The 24,315-nt window shown below is 37.2% G+C and overlaps 2 protein-coding genes across 3 annotated transcripts; both read right to left on the reverse strand.

Moving 5' to 3' along the window:
* Positions 1 to 235: 235 nt before the first annotated feature.
* Positions 236 to 10,071, reverse strand: capn1b (calpain 1, (mu/I) large subunit b). Its single transcript, XM_059543303.1, has 22 exons — positions 9,935 to 10,071; positions 7,951 to 8,197; positions 7,179 to 7,248; positions 5,551 to 5,669; positions 4,979 to 5,112; positions 4,737 to 4,905; positions 4,568 to 4,651; positions 4,396 to 4,481; positions 4,236 to 4,310; positions 3,830 to 3,990; positions 3,578 to 3,747; positions 3,471 to 3,482; positions 2,851 to 3,062; positions 2,661 to 2,700; positions 2,471 to 2,533; positions 2,333 to 2,390; positions 2,183 to 2,247; positions 1,989 to 2,057; positions 1,826 to 1,904; positions 1,094 to 1,207; positions 959 to 1,017; positions 236 to 824 (listed from the first exon to the last, which is right to left on the reverse strand). The coding sequence occupies exons 1-22, from the start codon at positions 10,066 to 10,068 to the stop codon at positions 798 to 800; spliced, it is 2,247 nt and encodes a 748-aa protein (XP_059399286.1). The 5' UTR covers positions 10,069 to 10,071; the 3' UTR covers positions 236 to 797.
* A 119-nt stretch (positions 10,072 to 10,190) lies between these two features.
* Positions 10,191 to 21,714, reverse strand: capn2b (calpain 2, (m/II) large subunit b). Of its 2 annotated transcripts, XM_059543299.1 has the most exons (21): positions 21,361 to 21,714; positions 20,690 to 20,759; positions 18,963 to 19,081; positions 17,612 to 17,745; positions 15,277 to 15,445; positions 15,051 to 15,134; positions 14,880 to 14,965; positions 14,571 to 14,639; positions 14,297 to 14,457; positions 12,822 to 12,991; positions 12,700 to 12,711; positions 12,387 to 12,598; positions 12,271 to 12,307; positions 11,648 to 11,713; positions 11,509 to 11,566; positions 11,365 to 11,429; positions 11,186 to 11,254; positions 11,016 to 11,094; positions 10,808 to 10,924; positions 10,584 to 10,642; positions 10,191 to 10,508 (listed from the first exon to the last, which is right to left on the reverse strand). In XM_059543299.1, exons 1-21 carry the CDS (start codon positions 21,595 to 21,597, stop codon positions 10,485 to 10,487), a joined length of 2,097 nt encoding a protein of 698 aa, XP_059399282.1. In that variant the 5' UTR covers positions 21,598 to 21,714; the 3' UTR covers positions 10,191 to 10,484. The 2 variants fall into 2 exon arrangements, with proteins under 2 accessions (XP_059399282.1, XP_059399283.1); XM_059543300.1 differs by lacking the exon at positions 12,700 to 12,711 and having other exon boundaries at positions 12,387 to 12,621; positions 12,833 to 12,991.
* Between the last annotated feature and the right edge of the window lie 2,601 nt (positions 21,715 to 24,315).

The raw sequence follows: 24,315 nt of genomic DNA on the forward strand, positions 1-24,315 counted from the left end.
TCGATTACTATGGAAGTCTGTTTCCATTGCAGGTTAAACGTGCCTGTATGAAAACAAATTTTTGCTATAAAACATGTTTAAGTTTGGAGATTTCAGAAGTTTGAATCTTGTAGTTTGTACTTTTTCATGGAATGCGAGATTTAGACTAAGAATTGCAAGGAAAAACTTTTTTATTTTGAATATATATATATATATATATTCTTCAGCCATTAAAAAGCCATAACATACCAAGAAGTTAAATTTGGCCTTTTATTTGAATTTCCTTCCATTAAGAAGCAGCATAAGAGAAAAGATCTAGTGTAGCACAATTCCCTGAATATCCTATAAGAACTCAAGTTTTTATATAAATAATTGCAGAGCAAATCACAGTGATCACAAATGCTATCAAAATCTTACACTGACAAGATCAAATAAAAATGACATTTCTTTAAATATTATGGCTGTAACGGTGCAAATTTAAAATTCAAGCTTCATAAGCGAAGTGCAGTAAAATAACCTACAGCATAAGGTGAACAGCATGCAGTTAATCATAAGGCTATGTTAAGTTCTCTGAATATATTTGGAATATATTTTTCCGTTAACATTTAGTGGTTCATAATGGATAAATGCATGTTGCATAATAAGGAAAACCCGTTTTTCAATCAAAAAGCATATAGTGCCATAGGCTCGTGATGGCGGATGGGTTTTAAGGCAATATGTACTGTATTGCTCAAGCATCTTTGGGTGTAATTGCTTAAAGCTGCAGTTGAGGGAGTGATTTTGGCCCTTCTAGTCCAGCATGATATGATGTTCACACATCAACCACACATGGTCAGGTACAGCCACTGGAAGAGAGAGCAAAAGAGATGATTTCATATTATGTACAATATTAGGTTTCAATGCATTACTAATGTAATGTTACACAATTTCGAAAACATCAAAATGAACATAAGTGAACATTAGGCAAGAAATGACCCACCTCACTAACACTGAGCTCTGCGATGCCTGAGCCCTCTTTGTCCAGCTCTCTAAAAGATCCTGTTGAAGACGACATGTTTAATTAGTCATTTTAGTTTGACAAATAAAAATATAATTATATGTTTAAATGACATACTGAACATGGCCTCCAGTTTGACCAGACAACAGACAAAGTTATCAAAGTCAATCGTATCTCCATCAGAATATCGTGCCACAATTATTTGATGTAGCTTGTTATTGAGTTTAAAACCTGAAGACAAGGAAAAGGCACAGTGTTAGGGCATGGTAAAATGATAAGATGTTCACCGGTTAAACTAGCAATCTCGGATTAGTTTTATACTTTTACGCATTTTTAATGCAACAAATGCTCAATGAAGAGTTGTAGTTCATAGTCTCTTATTGGCCTGTTTAGCCAAACCCTCCTCATAGCAATCTAAACAAGCCCTGAAAATTAATAAAAGAACACATATTATACAGACACAACATATTTAATGACATTAGATGATTTATTATTTTCATTAAATAGATTATATTATATGTGGTTTTTCCAACACTTCAAAATAGTGAATCAATTTTCAAAGCAGTTCGTTTTGTTGATTTAAAGCTTCAAAAAGGTGAATTTATCCCAGCACTAGATTAATTGCAAACTTAATTCAAAACCTTAAAATTGATTTACTCGATAGAGGCTGTGTGAGAACATACTTGTACAAGTACGTTCACTTTATTAAATCAAAAACATACAACTCCATCAGTGAAGTCTGAAATAATGTATTAATTAAATATGGATCAATGCTCCCCCTTAATATTTATAACCAACAACATTCCATGTCACATTTTAACTAGATGAACATTAAAAAGTCTTTATTACCAGCTGATTCCACGGCGAGGCGCATTTCATACGAGCTCATAGTGCCAGATTTGTCCAGATCAAACTGTCTAAAAATGCCCTGCAAATGAGAAAAATGAGTTTGAGTTGCCACCATACTATCCATAGGATGTAGGGAAGGTTATGTGACTTGTGAGTTTCTCACCAACCACTTCCTGATTTTATTCCATAGAATCCTGAACTCCACAATTCCCAGCCGCGCACTGCCATCTTTCTGAGTTTAACCAGTCAAGCCCAACAAAATCAACCAAATGCTTATTAATAATCAACGGAAATTGATAGACTATTATATAAGCAAAGGTCACTTGTAAAAGTTAGCATTTCACAATCTGAGGATACATCCAGCAGGCTGACCATGCACCTACACGACTCCAAACTGAACCCATCTGTCTTTAAGTCTCTGTCTGAAGAGCACACAAGAGCAGAGGTATTTCTCAAGTACACATAGACACAGACCAGATGTGAACACTTAATGTCAGCTGAGCTTACGTTTGCCAACCACTCGGTTCAGAATGGTCCTGAGCTCATGAACCGAAATCTCCATGTCCTACAAGAGAGTTTAGATCAAGTTTAATCTAATGGAATACACAGTGATATTAATGAAAACAAACATAGATAGAAACACACCTCTCCAGACAGCTGTGCAAACAGTTTTTTAAAAGAGTCTTCCATGTCCTCCTCAGAAACCTCCTGTGGATAAAACATTTTGAAGTTTTAAGGTTTTGTTTTATGAAGAAAATGTGAGCAGTGTGAGGTTTTCTTCTCTAGTTTTCAGGTCAGAGTCAGTGTTGTATTTAAATAACAGAAAAGTCCTTACTTCATCTTCCAGGTTAAATGAAATCTCATCATCCATTTCTCTAAAAAAAGGAACAAAAACTCTATTAAAGTGATGCTACACAATTAAAAAAACAACAACAGCACATAAGCTAGTAAAAAAATATATATATATATTTACATATACATTTTTTTTGTACAGCTGTTCTTTATTTCAGTCGAACAGTACTTACTGAGTTTCTGACTGTTTCTCAGTGAAGACTCGCAACACGAAATCTGCCTCTTTTCCGGGCTCAAAAGTTGAAGGCACTATGAGATACTCGCCAGGTGGCAGCTTCAGTCGTGTGCTGACTTCCCGCAGGTTAATGAAGGTTTCTGAGCGTGCGCAGGATGAGTTACGCAAGAAAAAGTCCTTCTTGAGGTGAACGCTCTGGGAACCACGAAACTGAGAAACAGAAGAAACAAAGCGCTCATGTCACAAGTTATTCGCTTTCAAAACAATTAGAAATTGAATGTAATTAAGAGGTGAAGTGTGTAATTTTGAAAAAAATATTGTTTTCAAACAGGTTTCCTGAACACTTTCCTGTCTGTCATTGGTCAGTCAAATAGATAGCTCCACCTTAACTAGACGCCAATGTTTGAGCCACTGTTGCTATGCTGGGTTGGCCGAAATACTCAAACAAAGAAAGCAATGTTTTGAAAACGCCACAGAGACACAGTCTTTACACATTTAAGGAAAATCAACCAACAAACAACTTAATTGAAGTCTATGCATATTACAATCAAGTATTTTAACGATAAAGAAATTACACACTTCACCTTAAATTCATTTAATAATGAAAGGATTTCATACCTCTTCTGGTACCTAAATAAAATCATGAATAAAAGACAAGGAATTAGTCAAAATAATGATATTTAACAAGGTTTGCGATAGTTGTATCTCAGCTTTTGTCCTCCAACCTTATATAAAGCGAAGCCAATGGTGTGCATGTCCTGCCCTTGCTTGCGGTAACGTCGCCTGTTCTTCTGCATCAAGGCCACCAGGAAGCTGCAGGTCACCTCATCATCCTCAGGATCATCATCTTCCTCCAGCAGTGTGATCTTATATTGAGGGTTTATCCAGAATGTGTCTGGCAAAAAAAGACAAGTATGTAATGCAGTATGTCTTAGCTGATGCACAAGTTTCATTGGGGTTGTGTGAATTGATCTCACTGGGGTGGTTCCTGCAGCCCCCTGCTGTACTTCCTGTCCTCCAGGTGCCGTTAAACTTAATTGTGTTCCAGAAATTTAAAGAATCTTCACTCAGAGCATCAGGCGTGAGGTTACAGATCTCCAGACGGGAAAACTGACGTTTGAACTCCTCAAATGACATCCTAAAGTGGCCAGAGAACAAAGCATCAGTAAATTACATGAATGGAAATACAACATTTATACAGGAAATAGAAATTATCATTTAGTGCACAGAATAGGACTGTTCAATTTCTGAATTTTTGATTTCTGAAGGAGTTTATTTCAAGAACTGATTCCAGACTCATTGGGACTGACACTTAGCCCTTATACAGTGCGCCTAGTTAAAGGTGCGAAGAACCATAAAGTCCAGATTTCTGTGGAGAATTACCAGAACTCGCCATCCTCCATGTGGCTGTTCATTTCTTCTCTCTCTGCTGGATCAATCCCATTCCACTCAGAAGAACTGAAAATGAAGTATAAGTGTTACATTACGAGCATGTCCTGTATAAGAAAGTCTATCCAAATTCATTTCTGATTGGTCGACTCACTTGTCACTCCAAGCCCCTGTCCATTCAACTTGCCCCCAAGGGTTTCGGATGCGGATCAGCCTCTCTCTGCTGCCACGGAATTTCACCTAAATTTTAAACAACAAAATACAGATGCAATTAATTAAAACGGAAAAATAATGAGTTCAAGATATATTTTCGAGGTGATCCTGACCTCTCTGAGACCTGTGACAGAGTATGCATGCCCCTTCACAAGCTTCTTAAAGGTTACGGCCTCCATATCCAGGGCACTGGTGATCTACCATAAGACAAAAACTGGGTAACTACATCCATAAATGTTGCATTGTGTCTCCAGGCCTCTAGTAGGTGCTGTGGGGACTCACATCAATAGAGCAGCCCAACAATGAGCCTCTCTCCAAGGCTTTGGCAATGACGCGGTGCAAGTCTTTGGGAGCTTTACGCAGTTCATACATCTCGGCCACTCCACCCGTGAAGTCCTCAAAGCCTTCGGTGGTGGAACCTCCCGACAGAGCTTCATATGAGCCATTCAGCCTACAAGCACATTAGCACATGTTATGGTCCCTAATAATTATATGCAAAGAACAAGAGAGAGGAAGAGACTCACTTGGCATAAGCTTTTTCCAGCATGGCACTCCAAAACTCATTTCCCTCTGCTGAGTGAACAAACATCAGCTCTTTATCCTTCACAGGCAATCGGTCATCAATCACAATGTCCACCCACTCGCCAAACTGCCAAAACTACAGAACATGGGGGAAAAAACATATTAGTAAAACAAATACTGTGATAAAAATAGATTTGCATTAAAGAAACAGTTCACCCATAAATAAAAATTTGCTGATAATCACTCCAAGAAGTGGATCCAACCATCCATCATCTATCTATCTATCTATCTATCTATCTATCTATCTATCTATCTATCTATCTATCTATCTATCTATCTATCTATCTATCTATCTATCTATCTATCTATCTATCTATCTATCTATTGGGTATATATACCATTGGGTCATTTGCAGTAAAAGGGTGTCATCAGTGTTAATAAAAATGTTAAAATTGTAAACAATACAAATAATTCATGAAAAGCGAAAGTTTAGAATGTAAGAACTTTGTATTTGTATTGTATCTGCTAATGTGTGTTCAACATTTCTGTCATTCATTAACAGACTGCTGAGCACCTGGAAGTGAAAGATGCCGGCATATTCGTCCGTGAAGCTCTGTCCATGAGGTACAACTCTGTGAAGCAGCCTGTCGTTTAAAGTCAAAGAAGCAATGGCAGCTAACAGCCAACAGTCACCTAAATAGAGAAAAAATACCACAGAAAATACTGTTACGGTTATCACATTCCAACTAGCTTAACCATGAGTTTGGGGCGGGGTTATCTATTTAGCCAACCAATGGCAAGGTGAGAGTGTTGAGAGCTCATGCAATTCCTTTTGGTGAAAAAAAAAAAAACACTTTACCTAAGTTTATCAACCTGTAACATTTAAAATTTTTTTTACCATGGTTACCATAATTTTTGGCCATTATTTTTATTATAATCATTTTTACTACTTTATTTTCATTCAGTTCAAATGTAAAATAACTGTTACTATAATACTTTTTAAAACTAAGTCTATTAAATGTGTTTATGTAGAAATGTGGTAAATGTTAGTATGTAGAACAATGCCCCTTCAGGGGGCGCTCTCCTCCGACAGCTGAAGAGGGGGTGGAGAATGTGTTTGTAAGATGAGATAACAGCACAATTTCAGTACTGAACTTTCAGTCTGGATGAAAGCTGTTTTAGCTCAAAAACCCTTGTCAAAACGAAACCTGTTTTGGCAGTTGAGGCTTGAACCACGTCAAGAGGCTTTCTGTGTGTTTAAATGAGAGGTAAAATGCATTTCTGTGATTTTCCAGTGTTTGCTGTACAAACACACACTTAGTTTGGCACTGTTGAGTGCACTCCCTCCCTCTCTCTCTCACACACACACACACACACACACACACACACACACACACACACACACACACACACACACACACACACACACAAACACACACACAAACATGCCTCATCTGAGGCTTGCAGCCAGCAATCCCAGAGTTCTCTATTGCTACACTCATGTCTGTATGAATCACCACTCAGGCATTGTGTTCAACCACTCCCCAACAACCAGGAAACACACACACACACTCATCTGCCCCCTAACACACATTTCCTCTCCAAAAAGACAGAAAACACTACAAATTGTGATCATAGAGGTTTTATGAATCATATTTTGACTTAATGGGATCTGCCATTAATTCATCCATAAAAACCCAAAATACTTCATATATGCAGTAAAATGAAATGGGTAGTTCCAGTTCTGGCTTCTGATTGGTTGATACAGTGCCCCAGTGATATACACAAGATACGTGTATATACTATCTATCTATCTATCTATCTATCTATCTATCTATCTATCTATCTATCTATCTATCTATCTATCTATCTATCTATCTATCTATCTATCTATCTATCTATCTATCTATCTATCTATCTATCTATCTATCTATCTATCATGTCTGTCCGTCCATTCATCCATCTGTCCATCCATCCAATAGTCTATTAGTCCATCCATCCATCTATATAACTCTGTCCGTTGGTCTAACCATAAGTCTTACTATCTACCTCCATCTATATATTTAAGATTTAACATTAGATGTAAGCTGCAGGATCACCCAAACTGCAGTGAAGCACAAATAAAGCTCCTGGTATTCATTGGACTAACGTGTGCAAGCATGAACAAACATACACACCCAGGCTAATATAGTACATACTCACCTAAGGCCCCCTGGCAAATATCTGTGCGTGTGGCTCCGCCCACTATAAACTGAGGATTGTTTGACAGGTCCTGCAAACATTACGCAAGCAAGCACAACATATAAACGTAACACCTCAACCAGAGTGTGCTACTGCTTCTGTCAGCCTATAACAACACACACTGCATGCATTATTTCACTTTGCTAAAACAGATTTTAATTTTATTTTAAAGAAGGTTGTAATTTAACTCTTTAAGAGCTAAACTATCCCTAACTCTAACTTTCAAACGTTACCTACACTGCTGGAACCGTGTCTTAGTAGTTTTGACTTGAGTCTACGTCATTTAATTTCTAAACCTTGATCCTCCCACTTCAATTCCTGGCCTTTCTCTACTCTAACAATCAATACAACTGATAACTGTAAAGATAAATCAAAGTTAGAACCTTGTCTCAGTAATTAACACTATAAGTTACACCTTGGTTCTCAAATTGGAAATGAGAGTTTGAATCTAGCTCCTGTACTCAATCTCTTCCTATATGATTTTCTGTAGTTTTTTTTCTATTCCAATCAATTAAAGTGTCAAGTTGTGCTAAAAATAAAACTTGTCTTAGCAGTAAGAGCCCATTGTTGCACCTTAGTTCTAATGTAGGAAATTAGAGTTCGAGTCTAGCTTGCGTAATTTCTCAATTGTTGTCCTCCCACTCCCTCTCAAGTGTTAAAATATGTCAAAAATAATGACTATGCTGCTGTAACTAGTGTGCTGTTCGTATAGGCCGTGCTCTCCAACACTCACAGTGGGCCTCATCCACTGCACACCACGTGTTTTGGAGGAGTGTGGCGCTAGCTCCTTGAAGCCCAGTGACTGAGGCACGGTGGGAAAGCAAGGGTCCTCAAACAGCTTGCCACTCTCCAGACACTCTCTCTTCAGCTCCTCGTAGTCCTGGTTCAGGAACTTGACCGCATTGTCATTAGTTCCCATCCCTTCTGCCTGCAGGCGCTCCTTGTAGATACGCGTCGACACTCCTCCAATTGAATACATACTGTAGCGCACCGAAATAAAGAAGCAGTCATTTAAACAGATGCTTTAATCCAAAGTAAATCCCATATTTTTCCAAACTCATATCCCGGAGATCCCATTCACTTTTTATTACATGGAAAAGAGTGCACACTTCTTGGTTTGCGTTCCACGGAAGCAAGAAAGTCACACCGGTTTGGAACAACATGAACAAGAGTAAAAAAACAATCATTTTTAGATGAACTTTCCCTTTAAATGATTATAGGTAATAGGGTTTGTTGTGGGAATAGTACTAGCAACCTTCTGATTACAAGCCCAGAGCTTTATCTGCTATACCAAACCAAAAAAAGAAAAGCTATATGTGTATGGCAGATGGTTAATTGAAGCTAGCACAGGAATAGCACCAGCAAATGTTCAGTGTTTTTGAGCATTTAGTACAAAGTGCTGCCACTAAAAGTCTTAAGATGCTTGTTTATGTTCGCTTATGGTCAGTCATGTTGCCAATACTAGTGCAGCAGCCTTCATGCGGCTTTTAGTCCAGCTAGCTGAGAGAAATGCCCTCTACAACAGACACTGGAGTAGCGCTTACTGAGGTTGGAGAGAGGTTTACTAATGACTGGCTAATTCCATGTTGTCTTGTAATATGATTACCCATCATCTCTGCAGAAAAAATATTGCCAGTCCCTGTTTCCTTACATGCACCTCGATTTCAAGGATAATGTCCATGGAGGGCAGTTCTCTAAGCGTTTGCAAAAGAAAACCACATAGACCCAGCTAAGATAACTATTCAAGCATTGGATATTTAGTTAATAATCATTCCTTTCTGGAACTGCAACTACAGAAAAACAAGAGAGTGAATATACCTCAAGTTCTTCGTGTGGGCTGCGGGCTCGAGGAGAAAAAGGTCATTTACAATCATATTTAACATTGGGAGAAATCAGTTTTAATGCTAATTTGCTAGCACAAATTCATGTTTTTTTCATATGATGCTAACAGATGGCAATATCATGATATTTTGACACATGCCATAATGGATATACGTATTCATGTATAACATTTACATGCCAGTCCAAAGTACCTCAAACTATATTACCATGGTAAAATAATAATAATAATAATAATAATAATATACCAAATATATTTACCAAAATAATGAACTTTTATCCAGTGGACTTCTTTGAGTTTCAATGGGGCAGAACATGTAAACACAGCATTGCCTACTAATACTAATAAATGTCAGCTGACTTGTGATGTGAAATCAATAGGCCAGACTGAGCATCAGTACTCTAGTGTTTGTTTTAGATGATGAATGAACACGCCCTCAAAAACAGCTCCACATATGCACTCACCTTGTTTTATATAGTGATATTACTGTGATAATTTTAATAATATTATTATAAATAATATTTAATGCAATTTGAGCTCATTTTTTCTTCAATTTATCACAACCCAGACAAATCTACAAAGGTTAATAATATTAATGAATGTATAATGTATGTGTGTGTGTATATAATGCAAGTAAGATGCACGCCCTAAAAGCATAAATAGTTAATGTGCATTGTGTGTATAATGTGGTCGCCTTGTTTACAAATGAATAAGATCATAAGATACACAAGCACCGTTTGAAATTGAAGAAATACACTTTTTAAAATAAGAAAATATTTCGTCTCTTGATGGAATTATAGGGCAGAGATTTCACACTACAACATATAACAGACGCATGTTGCATTTAGTAAACACGGAAAGGTTTAACAAAACTTACCAGCGTTTAGTTGTCAGTATTATTATCTGCCCAGCGGGTGCGTTGTAAAATAGCGGAAAAGAGAGGAGGATGATCGGATCAAAGCAGATGTGAGACACAACAATCAGGGTACCGCAGTGAGCGGCCACGCCCATGAGGGAGGGACTAACGAATGATTGACAGCTGAGGGGTCATATGAACAGCCTCTCCCAGAGCCTTAAAGGGACCGGAAATGCCGTTTTTACTAAATCCAGTCATGTACAAAAATACAAGTCAGTACAGTTTTAAAAGTGTTTAATAATGTCCTTTAGATAGAAAACATAATAGTGCACACACACGTTTTTATTACACAGTGGTTAAGATTCTCCTCGTTCAAGGATGCTTGCATTTTTAAACGAAAATGGTGTGGCAATGTCAAACGTTATATAATCATGCAACACTTTAGAAGTAAGACAGATCCAAAGTGCAATAAACAATTTATAAAATAAAAGTAAATACTTATTTCAGAAAAATTGACACATGTAATCATAATAATTCACTCTTGACTGCTGTGGTCTGGCAAATCAGCCATCTAAATCATAGCGAAGTTCAGCCACTAAAAAGACAAAGAGAAAAGTGTTTTAATATGTATTTATACATTTAAAAAAAATAATCCTATAGCATGACATACCTGCTGAAAGTCCAGCTCAATGAAGCCACTTTGGTGGGGATCCAGCTTTTTGAATACCCCTGAAAATGAGAGGTACATTCACTAATAATGCTCCAGAGCTACAGTGGTGCTGACCCAACACTAGGGCCTATTATAAACAGGCCTACACAGACATTTCCTATGATGATTTTAGGACTAAATTAGAATATTAAAATATTTAATAACCAAACACCCAAAGGACTTACGGAACATCATCTCCAGACGCATGAGACAGGCCACATAGTTATCGAAGTCAAGAGTCATGTCTGTCTCGGCATAACGTGCAACCAGCAGCTGAAATATAGTGTTATTGAGAGTGAAACCTAGAAGAAGAAAGAGAACAAAAGAAGTTAATATTAAAATATGCCGCCAAAATGATTTCTGTTTGTAGATGTGAGAGTATCTGAGACTCACCGGCTTCTTTCAGTGCCATGCGCATTTCTGGAGTGCTTATGGTTCCTGAATTATCAATGTCATTCTTCTTGTAAATTCCCTGGGGTTATTATAAAATGGAGCAACATGTCATGACATTTAGAAATCATTTTAAATGGATAATTGTGTTCTATTGTGGGTGGATCTCTTACAAGGTATCGCTGAATTTTCTTCCACAGAGTAGCGAACTCTCCCAAACCCAGTTTTCCATTCCCACTGTCCTGAGATACAGTTAAGGGAAATTTACAATTCAAAAACACACCAAATTCTTGTAATTCCCGGCTCAAGCACATACATCACATCAACACAAACAGCAAAACTTTGAGGATACATCCATGAGGTTCACCATGATACGACACGTATCCAAACTGAAGCCGTCGGTCTTTATGTCAGTTCCTACAAAAGAACACATCAAGCAGTTCCTCAGACTCCTCCTTAGATCTCAAGAGGAAATTAAGGACGCAAGAGTACTTACGTTTTGCGATGATTTTGTTTAAGATAGTTGAGAGCTCTGAGGCAGAGATTTCCATGTCCTTTAGAGAGAAGTATGCATCAGTTGCTCTGCTTTTCAAAAAATATGAGTGCTTACTGCATAACAAGTCGTCTCTACTTACAGCTCCAGCAAGTTTTACAAACATGCTTCTGAATCCAGAATCAACTTCACTGTCTGAGACAACCTCCTAAAACAAGAGGAAGTACATGTTCAAGAAGACCTTTTAGCAATATGTTGACTACCAGCAAAAATATTATTATTATATTTATTATTTATTTATGTATTAGTAGTAGTAGTAGTCATTGTTGTTATTAAATTTATTCTTAAAATTATTATTAAATAAGAAATAAATATTATTTTTAATTTAATGTATTATTTATTAATTTTGTAACAGTGAAAAATATTATTAACAGTCGGTAGCTATGTTTTCATCCATTTATGCAAATTTGAAGACATTGTATCCTGGATGAAAACACCAAATTGCGATAAAAAAGTAAAATTTTCATAACATATGTATGCATTTAACCAAGGTCAATAATTTTTATATGCGACAAGATATGCGCATAAACTGTGGAAACGCATTCATCAAATAAATGTCTCGATGCAAAACAAATACGTCAAGTGTCTGGGCCTCAACAGATCACGTGATCGGATAAGTGTTTTATTCGCAAATGTTTTTTTGTGTGATATTCCAATTTTCGGCTGTTGACTTTTAAGAGCTTTGCGATCTTGAGACTTGCTTACATCAGGTAGTACAGCATCCACAGGGTCATCACACGGTCTAGGAGTAAACATAAGATTATCCAAACAAAAGTATATACAGTCATACTGGAATATAGTACATAGGTGAGATACGTTACAGTGTTTCGGTCTGTTTTTCGGAAAAGACGCGCAGACAAAAGTCTCCATCCTTGTTGGCTTCGAAGGTGGATGGCACGACAAGGTACTCTCCTGGCGGCAGCTTGAAGCGCGTGCAGACCTCCCTCAGGTTAACGAAAGTCTCAGAGCGAGCTTTTTGTGCGTGCGTCAGGAAGAAGTTCTTATCGAGGTGCACGTCGCGCTGACCGTGAAACTGATAGAGACAATGGCCAATCAGTGAGGCAGAAATGATTTGATTAATGGTATGACTGGTCAAAAGAAATGCCACGCCCCTTTTTGTAGTTAAACTCTTACCTGCGAAGGTAACTGTTGAAACAAACAAAAAGAAAATGTTGATTTGATGTTATATATGTGTAATCTGGGAGGTGTACTGAAGTAATTATGTTAATTTCCTCTCCATTTGTGTCTCCACCCACCTCGTAAATAGCAAAGCCGATAGTATGCATGTCCTCTCCCGCTTTCCTCAGACGGCGTCGGTTCTTCTGGATCAGACCCACCACGAAACTGCAGCCCACCTCATTATCACCTGGATCGTCATCTTCTTCGTTCAGCTTAATCACATACTGAGGATTCATCCAGAATGTGTCTGAGGAGCAATGAGCAATATCATTAAACAAATCAAACCAACTGAATTTTGTAATGCATAGATGCAAATACAATTTTTGAAATGCAAATAAAAACATATGCACTTAGTTGAGCCAAATTTTTTTCCTTCCAACAAAAAGATAATGTATGGGCATAAACTATAATCTAAACATTTTTACCAAACAAAATATTTGATGCATAACAAAAAAGCTTGATGAATGTGTGCAGCCATCGCGAATATTACTAAACAAACCAAACCTTTATGCTGATTATCACAATTAATTGTCTGTTCTTTTTATGGCTTTCATTATATAATTGTGATTAATTTAAGGATTCAGTAAATAATTCTGATGTTATCTTTCAATATTTTTTGAGTTATCATTTTTTTACTCTTATTACATAGAGTATTCCAAATTCTAAGAATCGATTCAACACCAGCGCTATTTTATTTTCTACACCACAACAGAATATAGATACTGTGTTTGTGGAAGTAATAGTCACTCTGTTTTAAACATAATCCACTAAATTACTCACTTCTATTTGTATTCTTACAAAATACATTCATGAAAACAAGATAGAAATCATGAGAAAAAGAAAGGCTTGTTGTAATCTTTCTGTTGATAATGTGAAACGCTTCAAACAGAGCATCACAAAACGCTTCTGCACATCCAGGCTGCACTTGAAGCAACATAAATCACAGCACGCTACACTCCACCGAAGAGAAACGAGAGAGCAATGAACTCCAGCAAGATGTCATATTATGCGAATCCCTAAGTAACACATGAAGTATTATAATGGGAATATATCATCTTGGAAAGGGAATTTTACCATGCTGACTATCATAATTGAATGTTACGTGCTGTTTGAGTGCTGCAACAAAAAACTCTATGGATGCAGCCATTAGCAATATTATTAAACAAACCAAACCATCCAAACTTAATACTAAGATATGAATACATATGCACTCAATTATGACCGATAATATTTAAGCTTTATATGATAAGAAGATGCATATAAACAAATGCTGTAATGTTAAGATACAGATACAATCTTAGAATATGCATAAAAACGAATGCACTCATTTGACGTGGATACATTTTCTATCCATAAACTACAATGGAAACACATTTGCCTTGAAATGTCTTGAAACTCAATGAACGAATGCAGTCCTCTGCAGTATTATTAAACAAAGCAAACCAACCGAACCTAGTCCATGTGAATAATTGTTTCTACTGAAATAAAGTGATTCAAAAACATGAATCTAATACCCAATGTTTGATGTGTGTTTGTGGTTTTTTGTGCTCACAAGCATTGTTTCTGCAGCCCCCGGCGGTGGAGCCTTTCCTCCATGCGCCGTCGTGGTTGGACACAGACCAGTATTTAATCGAATCGCTGGTGATGGCGTCCGGGGTCAGAGTGCAGATCTCTATACGAGAGTAATGGCTAAGGAACTCTGAGAATGACATCCTGAACGGAGAGAGAAAACACTGAATTTAAAACATACAGAATTTAAAATCCAAGTGTCTAGATTAAAGTTGCACTAAATCTCGATCCGTAGATAAACAAGTTTGTAACTGCACCAGAATTCTCCGTCCTCAGCGCTGGCGTTCGGCCGCTCTGAAGCAGCAATACTGTTCCATTCAGATGAACTAAAGGAAAGGAAAAAAAAATAACCAACAGCTGTTAAAATTAATGTGACTTATTGTCATGATGCACATTTTTTCTCATCTTGTTATTAACAAAATTCATCTTCATCAACAACCATTTTCATCACAAGGCCAATATTGCATGGTTGCTACCTTATAATTTCTGAATTGCTATTTCAGTTACATTTAGCTAATTGTATAAACTTATATATAACTCTGGAGCTAGTGGTAATGAAACCGTACCTATCACTCCAGGCTCCAGTCCACTCCACCTGTCCCCAAGGGTTACGCATACGAACCAGCTTTTCCTTGCATCCACGATAGTTCACCTGAGACAAAGCACAATGTACTCCAATGATAAAATGTATTATAGTATTATTGAAAAAAGAGGCTTGCCAATAACTCTATTCATACCTCGGTCGCCCCAGTGAGAGAGTAAGCATGTCCTTTCACCAGCTTCTGGCGGGTGACGGCTTCTGAATCGGAAGCACTAGTGATCTAAATCACAGAGTTAAAAATAAAACAAGGCTATCTGAAAATGGGCGGGGCTTGTGGCCCGAAAGGGATTGCTGATTGGTCAATAATAATAATTATATATGCAATTCCAACTTCAGTTCAAATATAGGCAGAGGAATCTCACGTCAATGGAGCAGCCCAGCAAAGCTCCAGCCTCCAAGGCTTTCTGGATGATCTGAAACATGTTGGACGGCGCTTTACTCAGCTCGTAGCTCTCAGCGATGCCTCCAGTGAAATCTTCAAAGCCCTCACTGGTGGAGCCTCCTGACAGAGCTTCATAACAGCCGTTTACCCTGCCACAGATCATAAAACACACTGTTAGAGATAAGAAATGACATGAACGCAAAATCGCACATGTCTTTGAGCTCAGTTTGAGAAACTATTTAAGACCTATTGTAAAACATTTAAATAAACTACTGTAAAACTACATTTTTTGATACCACACAAAGATTAAAATGGACTTAATTGTTGTTTATTGTTCAAACACCTGAATATCTAAGAAATTATTTTAGGACACAGCTCCATTTAGGAATCACGGAATCACTTCCTTCTCTTTAATGTGATGGTCAAATACTTACTGAGTAGTTAAAATGTATGTCTCTATTTTAAAACCACTAGCTTTAAATATTTTTATGGACCAAAACCCAGAAGAAAGATAGCATTTTTGCACTTCCTGTTCCATCATCTCAAAGTCTGTGGTGAACACAAGTTCAAGATATGTTCCTGTTTTATTTTACAACATAAAAAACACCAGTTATACTCACTTGTGATTTATTTAAAGCTTTTACTTTTAATGATGGTGATGGTAATGTTAAAGGGTTAGTTCACCCAAAAAAGAAAATTAAACCATAAATTACTTACCCTGAAGTTATCCTACGTGTATATGACTATCTTCTTTCAAACGGATCCAGTCTGAGTTATTACTATAATGGCACTTGATCTTTCAAGCTGTTTAATGCCACTCAGCGGGGGTTACACTGCATCAGTCCAAAAGAAGTTTAATAAAAAGTGCATCCTTAAAAAAAGTGTCTCACACAGCTCCAGGGGGTGAACAAAGGCCTTCGGTAGTGAATCAATGTTTTTTGTAAGAAAAATATCCATATTCAAAACTTAATAATCACTTCAATGTAGCTTGCGCTAATAGTTGTGCACAGAAACAGTTCAGAGGGAATGACGTGCGAGGTCAGGGCTGAACATGTGCCAGTGAATCTCGTGAAAACCAGCATTTATGTTAATTACGTTTTTAATATGGATATTTTTCTTTCAAAAACGCATTGATTCACTACAGAAGGCCTTTGTTCACCCCCCATAGCCGCGTGAGACACTTTTTTTTTAATGGATGCGCGTTTTATTACACTTATTTTGGACTGATGCAGTCCAACACCCGCTGAGTGGCATCAAACAGCTTGAAAGATCAAAGACAACTTTTAAAAATAACTCTGAAAGAATATACACCTAGGATGACTTCAGGTGAGTAATTTATTAGCTAATTTTCATTTTTGGGTGAACAAGTCCTTTAAAGTCATGAAATCGAGGTGTATTCCATATATAGCCTGCAATTAGCATTTTACTTCTGCCGACTGTATTTAGGTTTCAAAATTAATTAAAATTGTGCCTATTTTTGAAGATGATCATGATAAACAAAACGTGTAAGAATCATAAACTTTTGTTGGTCAAAGAGCATATTTTTGGCAATAAAAATCCAATGGAGAAATCTGATTGGGTTTTAGTCAAAGGAACCAGGTTGATGCTTATGTACAGTTTGGCCAATAAAAACACATCAACACTACAGCACTATTATAAATGCTCATGCATGACATCACCATTCTCTTAGTTCACACGAGGGTTCCAGAATTAGAAGGCCATTGGCTGTAAACCCACTTTTACACACAAAAAATGCAACAAACAACAGATGGTTGACATTATGTGTTCAGATGACAATGGTTAACATGAAAGAATGAGAGTAAAAGAGAGAAATGCCACTAGCAAGACCGTGAGCACTAGGTTAAAAGCATACTGCCCAAAATGACACACCCTTATTTCAGGAAAACACCTGCTGTGGGTAAACCCTGTTGTGGTTGTATGCAAAGCTCACTAACAACCAGATCAAGACCGAATGTGTGGGCTTTTTTTTTTTTTGCACTAGTCTTTTAATTTACATAGAATTGTCCAATCGCCAAACATATTAATAAATTAAATTACAATTAATTAAAAAGGTTTAAAAATTATACAAATTGAAAATTACATTCAAACACTGAACAGATGATTGTGGGTAATAATTCAAATACTTCTAAGGACAAAAATGTCCTTAGAAGTAAGTTCCACGAATAAGCTGACTTTCCGGTTGAAGCAGTTCTAACATAGCTGGGGTGCATACACAAAAAAGTTCTTACTTTCTAAGAACTTACTTTCTAACAATAAAAAAACAAAAACAAGGAACAACACATGCAAACACTAACTTAGCATAGGCCTTCTCCAGCAGGGCGCTCCAGAACTCGTTTCCCTCAGCGGAGTGAACAAAAACTAGCTCGCCATCTTTCACCGGCAGCCGGTCATCAATGACAACATCCACCCACTCGCCAAACTGCCAGAACTAAAGGACGGAGGTAAAGTGTACAGACTCAGGTTATCTATTCAGTCTCAAAAAGTGTGTCAAACTGCAAAAGAGACCCATATATAAAATTTAAAACATTATAGAGTCAAACTCTACATTAACATCTGTAAGCAAAATGAACTAAAAAGTACTTTTTGGACACCTATACCACCTACACCTTTTGACATGAACTATGTATTCTGAAGTTTTGTAGACATTTAGTATGTTATAACTATGTTTTTTGTTCATGTACTAGGGTATTACCATACACACTACCATTCAAAATTTGTAATGTTTTTGAAAGAAATAGCTTTTGCTCACCAGTGCTGCATTTATTTGATCAAAAATACAGTAAAACAGTAATATTGTGATTTTTTTTTTTTTACAATTTAAAGTAACTGTTTTAAAGTAAATACATAATGTGTCTTAATATACAATTTATTATTTGATGCAAAGCTGAATTTTCAACATCATTACTCTCTTCTCACATTCTTTAGTGTCACATGATCCTTCAGAAATCAGTCTAATATGCTGATTTCTTGCTCAGGAAACATTTCTTATTAATACCAATGTTGAACGCAGTTGAGCGTCTTCATATTTTTTAGAACCATGATACTTTTTTCAGGATTATTTGCTGAATAGAAAATCTTTTCTAACATTATAAGTATCTTTAATCTGAACTTTTGAACGATAATATAGGTACAGTAATACCATGTTTTTGGTTGTGTACTACAGTCCTACTATATTTTTCTAAGGTACTGTATTACTACCGTGATCGTTTTTTTTTTTTTGGACATGAACTATGTATTTTCATGATTTTTTTTAACCTATGCTATGGTTTTACAATTATTTTTATTTATGAAAATGCACTATAGTATTACCATGTTTATCTTGTCATGGCAGTACCATGTTTTCTGGATATTTACTACCATGTATCACAAGAGCATTCTTTAAAATAGCTTGGAGTAGCATGCAAACATAATTTTATATGAATATAGTTTCCATTGTATGTGCTCAAATTAAATACCTTCAATGTACCATGGTACCACCACAGTATTTTTGAGAAGTGTCATATTTTTCATATATTATTTATATAATCATAAAAGCACTGAGCAACAAACCACTGCACATAAATAATGTCCTAGTTGGTCATTAGCATGCTTACTCTATAATGCAAAGTTTTACACATTTACTGTAACAGTGTAACTTGCAGACACCTGGAAATGGAAGATTCCGGCATAATTGTCACCAAAACCCTGTCCAGCGGGCACCACTCGCGCCAGAACTTCCTCATTCAGGGTCAGAGAGGCGATGGCCGCTAACAGCCAGCAGTCACCTGGGAGACAGCGAGACAGGAAGTAAGATTGTGACTGTGTTTACCACCGCTCTGTTGTCTGTAGCTGAAACAGCCACATACAGCACTGTATTCAGTAAATCTTCAATAGATATGTAAATTCAATAACATGTACTTGCATTTCGATTGCAAAATCTAACTTTGACAGCCGTTTTTAACGTTTGACATTTCAACCTACAGACGAAAAAGAACTGGCACATTTTGAGAGAAGCAAATGCATGCCACTGTGGTTTTTGTCTCACGCCAAGTGGTTAGCTGCAAATCTAAAACACCAGCCGTGTTTAGGAAATGCAGACTTGAATCTGCCCTCCTCAAAACACAATGGGCTGCTTTTCCTGCAGTCTGCCACATGTATTGCATTAAGTGTGCGTGTATGTTTCTAATGCAGGAGAAATACAGCCAAGTTCTTCACTCTTTAACTGCAGCCTTTAATAACTAAAGCGGCTGTGTGCAAAAACCCTCTGGCTGGTTTCTGGGTTTGGATAATTTGTATTATGTGTTTGGCTCAGCCGTTCAGTAAACGGTAAACACAACAGCAGGAAGGCCTGAGGCAACAGAAAGTGAGATTATGCGTTGAATGGGAGGGTAAAGATACTAATGTTAAACTAACTGATGAGATATAAAAGAGAGATAGGAGCTCGGTGCTCCAAGTCCTTCAAACTGTTCAGGCTTTTGGACAGTGTATAGAGAAATAGATAAGAGTTTTTTTTTCACCAGTAAATTAGTAGTTTTTTAGCATATTGTACTATTTAAAAAGGTGGGAAAGACCTAAATGCTATGAGCCTCAAGTATTAGTGGTGTATTAATGAGCATTAGGTTAAAAACATCCTTTCAAATCCTGACCCACCATTATTTGAGGAATTACATTGTGTGTGTGTTTGCTTCTTCACAATGAACTTAACTGATTACTAAAGCTAGGTAGAATTAATAACGTGCTTCGCCAGAGTATAATGTGCATTATGCAATCACATTTGTTTACCAAGTAGTGAGTAATGCAACATGTAAATTAACACCATTAGTTATGCATCCAAGAAACAAATCAAGCCATGTGAATCCAGTTTTACTCCTTTTTTCAGTCAGATCACACCAAAATTTTTTACATTCAGGTGTAAATGCACTTATACCACTTTAAAACCCCATTTAGTTACAACCTATTTGTTGTTGCTCACAAATTATATTGGAGGCTTAAATACAGGTTAAGATCCCAAAACAGCAGAGCTAGAGTAAACATGTTTTTAAGATAATCAAGGACAGCGTCCAGGTCAGATGATGGTGCAAATGTTTACATTTCATCCAAAGTAATGATGTAAATAATTAGTTACCTTTTACAATGAATCATGCAATGAAGCACATTTTTGTTTACTTCACAGAACATTTTTTCACAGTGTGCTAGTAAAAGCTAATTTTCTGGTTGACGCAGTGCTGACACAGTGTTGACAAACAGGTATCATGTGTTTAAAGAATTAAGAAGAGGAGAGCGAGAAGAAATCTGTGATTCAGTATGTGAAATAAACAAGTTCTTCAGTTTTAGTCAAGCCAGGGGGATTAACAAAAGAACCTCGACATTTCTGAATGTTTTTCATCTTTTACCCAGCGCTCCTTGACAGATATCTGTCCGTGTGGCTCCACCGACGATGAATTGTGGTTTTGAGCACAGCTCCTGCAAGAGAGACCAACAACACCCTGTTTGAAATGCAGAATCAAACTAATAATGTAATCAGACACAAAACAGAGATTACATTCATATGTGGGTCCATATACCAAAATAATAAAATATATGTACTTATTAAATTGACAGCAGTTAATCTGACCATCTGGTGAAAGATAGTGGACTGTCTATGAGAAATACTGTCAAATAAGCTAGATGAGGAAAAACTTTAGTACGTTGCTTTATTGTAAGATCGCGCGAGCAGAATCCTATATAAGTCTTGTCTCCAGAAGGTTTTTTGTTTTCTTTTTTTTTCTTTGGTTTTACTACGTAAAACGCAACGCTCTTGACCCGACCCTAAAAAAAAAGCAAAGACGCAAGAGCTGAGACGCATATGTAGCCATAAAGAAGCAATTAAAACTGCAAACAGAACGCAAGAACGTGCCTTGCGCAAAGAAAGATAAACAAAAACACTCTCGTACATAAAGAAATAGATAATAACGATCCAGCATAAACGCAACATACAAATATAAAGTGCACGATTTCCCGTTTAATTATAACTAATGAACGAATGAAGCCCTTAATATTAAAGCTTAGGATAGTGAAACCGTACCCCAGGTCGTTTCCAGACTATTCCTCTGGTTTTGTACGAGCTGGGTCCGAGTTCTTTAAAGCCCAGGGATTCGGGTGCGGCTGGGAAATTCGGGTCTGAGAACAGAGTCCCTCTGCTGAGACACTGGCTCCTGAGCGCCTCAAAGTCCTGGTTGAGGTATTTGGTGGCGTTGGCGTTAGTTCCGAACCCTGCAGCCTGCGCTCTCTTCTTGGCCAGGGTAGAGGCGACTCCCGACATTTTCCCCTTTTGAAGAGACCCCCCAACAAAAAAAATCTGAGAAATGTAAAAATATCTTGATCCTTCAACTTAGTTTTCTGTGACTCTCCGCCCCAAACTTTCCAGGCGTGGTCAGGCTGTCATGGGCGCGTTACTGCGCGTTTTTACGCACACAGTGAAGAACAGGAAGAAGTGCGTTAACATCCTACGTCTGACTGATCACGAGTTATTTATGCTGCATTTAGTGTTATAGGCCTACAACAAAATAAATATGAACAGCTATCTGTGTTTTAAAGTTATTTAGGCTATTGTTTACTGTTTTATCACAATGGTTACATTGGCAAATACGTGGAGAAACAGCAATGCTAATTCATCTGTAAATTAATAATTAATTTTGGAGTGTAAATAAACTACGTTTATCCACAGAACTTAAATTCGTCCAGACATGTTCGTTTATTATGACATTTTCTTCCTAATGCTGCACAAGAGCGCCATCTGGTGGATTTTAAAGCCGGTTCACATTTATTTTACCATAGTAAAATTAAGATTCTGGCTTAAGTAAATTTTTCATCTAAATTTTTATTATTAATTTAAAATTAGACAAATCTGCTATTATTGTAATCTTCAATCTGTTATGTATCAGTTCAGATCGTTTTTTAATGCTTTGATAACTAGCAGAAGACACTTCCATTTTTGAGGATAAATAAAGAAAAAAGTAGCTATACACTGTAATTATGAAACAAAGTGACATATTTGTACTAGACAAGTGTAAACTTACTGATAAAACATTATATTCTAAACCCCGTGTGGATGTACACAGACTGAGAAAGTCTTATGTGTGTTAATTTTGTGCCCCACTTTCCCTTACGAAACAACACACACAAACACACACACACACACACACACACACACACACACACACACACAATGTTGGCGTAATTTAAGCATGCGATTTAGCATTTTTAAACTGCAAACGATCATAATTGATGGACAACTTTGTCGAGAAAAAAAAAGACTCAGAGAAACGAAAAAGTTAAGCCTAAAACAAAGTCAGCGTTCATAATCATGTGAATCTTTTTTGTCTGTTGACGTCAATAACGTGTTTTAATGTCGGTAATAATTTCAACGCCACTAACACATCTGCCTTAATATTCTCTCTGAGTTTCCATACCCTTACGAAAATAAACCGTGGTTTTACCACGAAAAAAAAAAATATTAACAAATTATTATTATGAAGTGAAGTGACATTCGGCCAAGTATGGTGACCCATACTCAGAATTTGTGCTCTGCATTTAACCCATCCGAAGTGCACACACACAGAGCAGTGAACACACACACACACACACCCGGAGCAGTGGGCAGCCATTTATGCTGCGGCGCCCGGGGAGCAGTTGGGGGTTCGGTGCCTTGCTCAAGGGCACCTCAGTCGTGGTATTGAGGGTGGTGAGAGAACTGTACATGCACTCCCCCCACCCACAATTCCTGCCGGCCCGGGACTCGAACCCACAACCCTTCGATTGGGAGTCCGATTCTCTAACCACCAGGCCACGACTTCCCCATATTATTATTATTATTATTATTATTATTATTATTATTATTATTATTATTATTATTATTATTATTATTATTATTATTATTATTATTATTATTATTATTATTATTATTATTATTATTATTATTATTATTTGTAGGCCTAATAAAAAGGTGCTCTCTCGCCTTGGGCACCAAATAACCTAGAGCCGGCCCTGCCTTCTCCTCACCTCTTCCCTTTTCTTCTCTTGATTGTCTCTGCTTCTTATTCCCTCTTCCTAGCCCTGTCTTGTTGTCGGATTATTCAATGACCTCTCGTGAGAAACGTCTGTTCTCTAGTCCTGTCCTGTCTTGTCTGTGGAAAGGGAAACCTTTAATTCTGCTGTGAGTAATACTGCCATCAGTCTGTATTATCCAGCTGTGCTTGTTTGCAGAGTACCTGTTCAGCGCCTGCTCATGGCTGTTCACCCCTTTCTGCTGTCTTCACTATTCCTGACTGGCTGAGTGCATCTTGGGGTCCCTGCCTCTGTCCTCGTGGAAGTTTATGCTGTTTTTCTGAAGATCCAGTCATCTGGCAGTTTCTGTTTTGGCTCTGATTAATGCCTGTGATTTATGTTCTAACTATTCATCGAGGACTATTTCCTTTATTCATTAAAGACTGTTAACTGCATCCCGCCCTGGTCTTCCATCGTTCTTACCATAACAAATACAGGTCCTTCTCAAAAAATTAGCATATTGTGATAAAGTTCATTATTTTCCATAATGTAATGATAAAAATTAAACTTTCATATATTTTAGATTCATTGCACACCAACTGAAATATTTCAGGTCTTTTATTGTTTTAATACTGATGATTTTGGAATACAGCTCATGAAAACCCAAAATTCCTATCTCAAAAAATTAGCATATTTCATCCAACCAATAAAAGAAAAGTGTTTTTAATACAAAAATGTCAACCTTCAAATAATTATGTTCAGTTATGCACTCAATACTTGGTCGGGGATCCTTTTGCAGAAATGACTGCTTCAATGTGGCGTGGCATGGAGGCAATCAGCCTGTGGCACTGCTGAGGTGTTATGGAGGCCCAGGATGCTTCAATAGCGGCCTTAAGCTCATCCAGAGTGTTGGGTCTTGCGTCTCTCAACTTTCTCTTCACAATATCCCACAGATTCTCTATGGGGTTCAGGTCAGGAGAGTTGGCAGGCCAAT

Source organism: Carassius carassius, chromosome 48 (genome assembly GCF_963082965.1).
Source record: "Carassius carassius chromosome 48, fCarCar2.1, whole genome shotgun sequence".
NCBI lineage: Eukaryota > Metazoa > Chordata > Actinopteri > Cypriniformes > Cyprinidae > Carassius > Carassius carassius.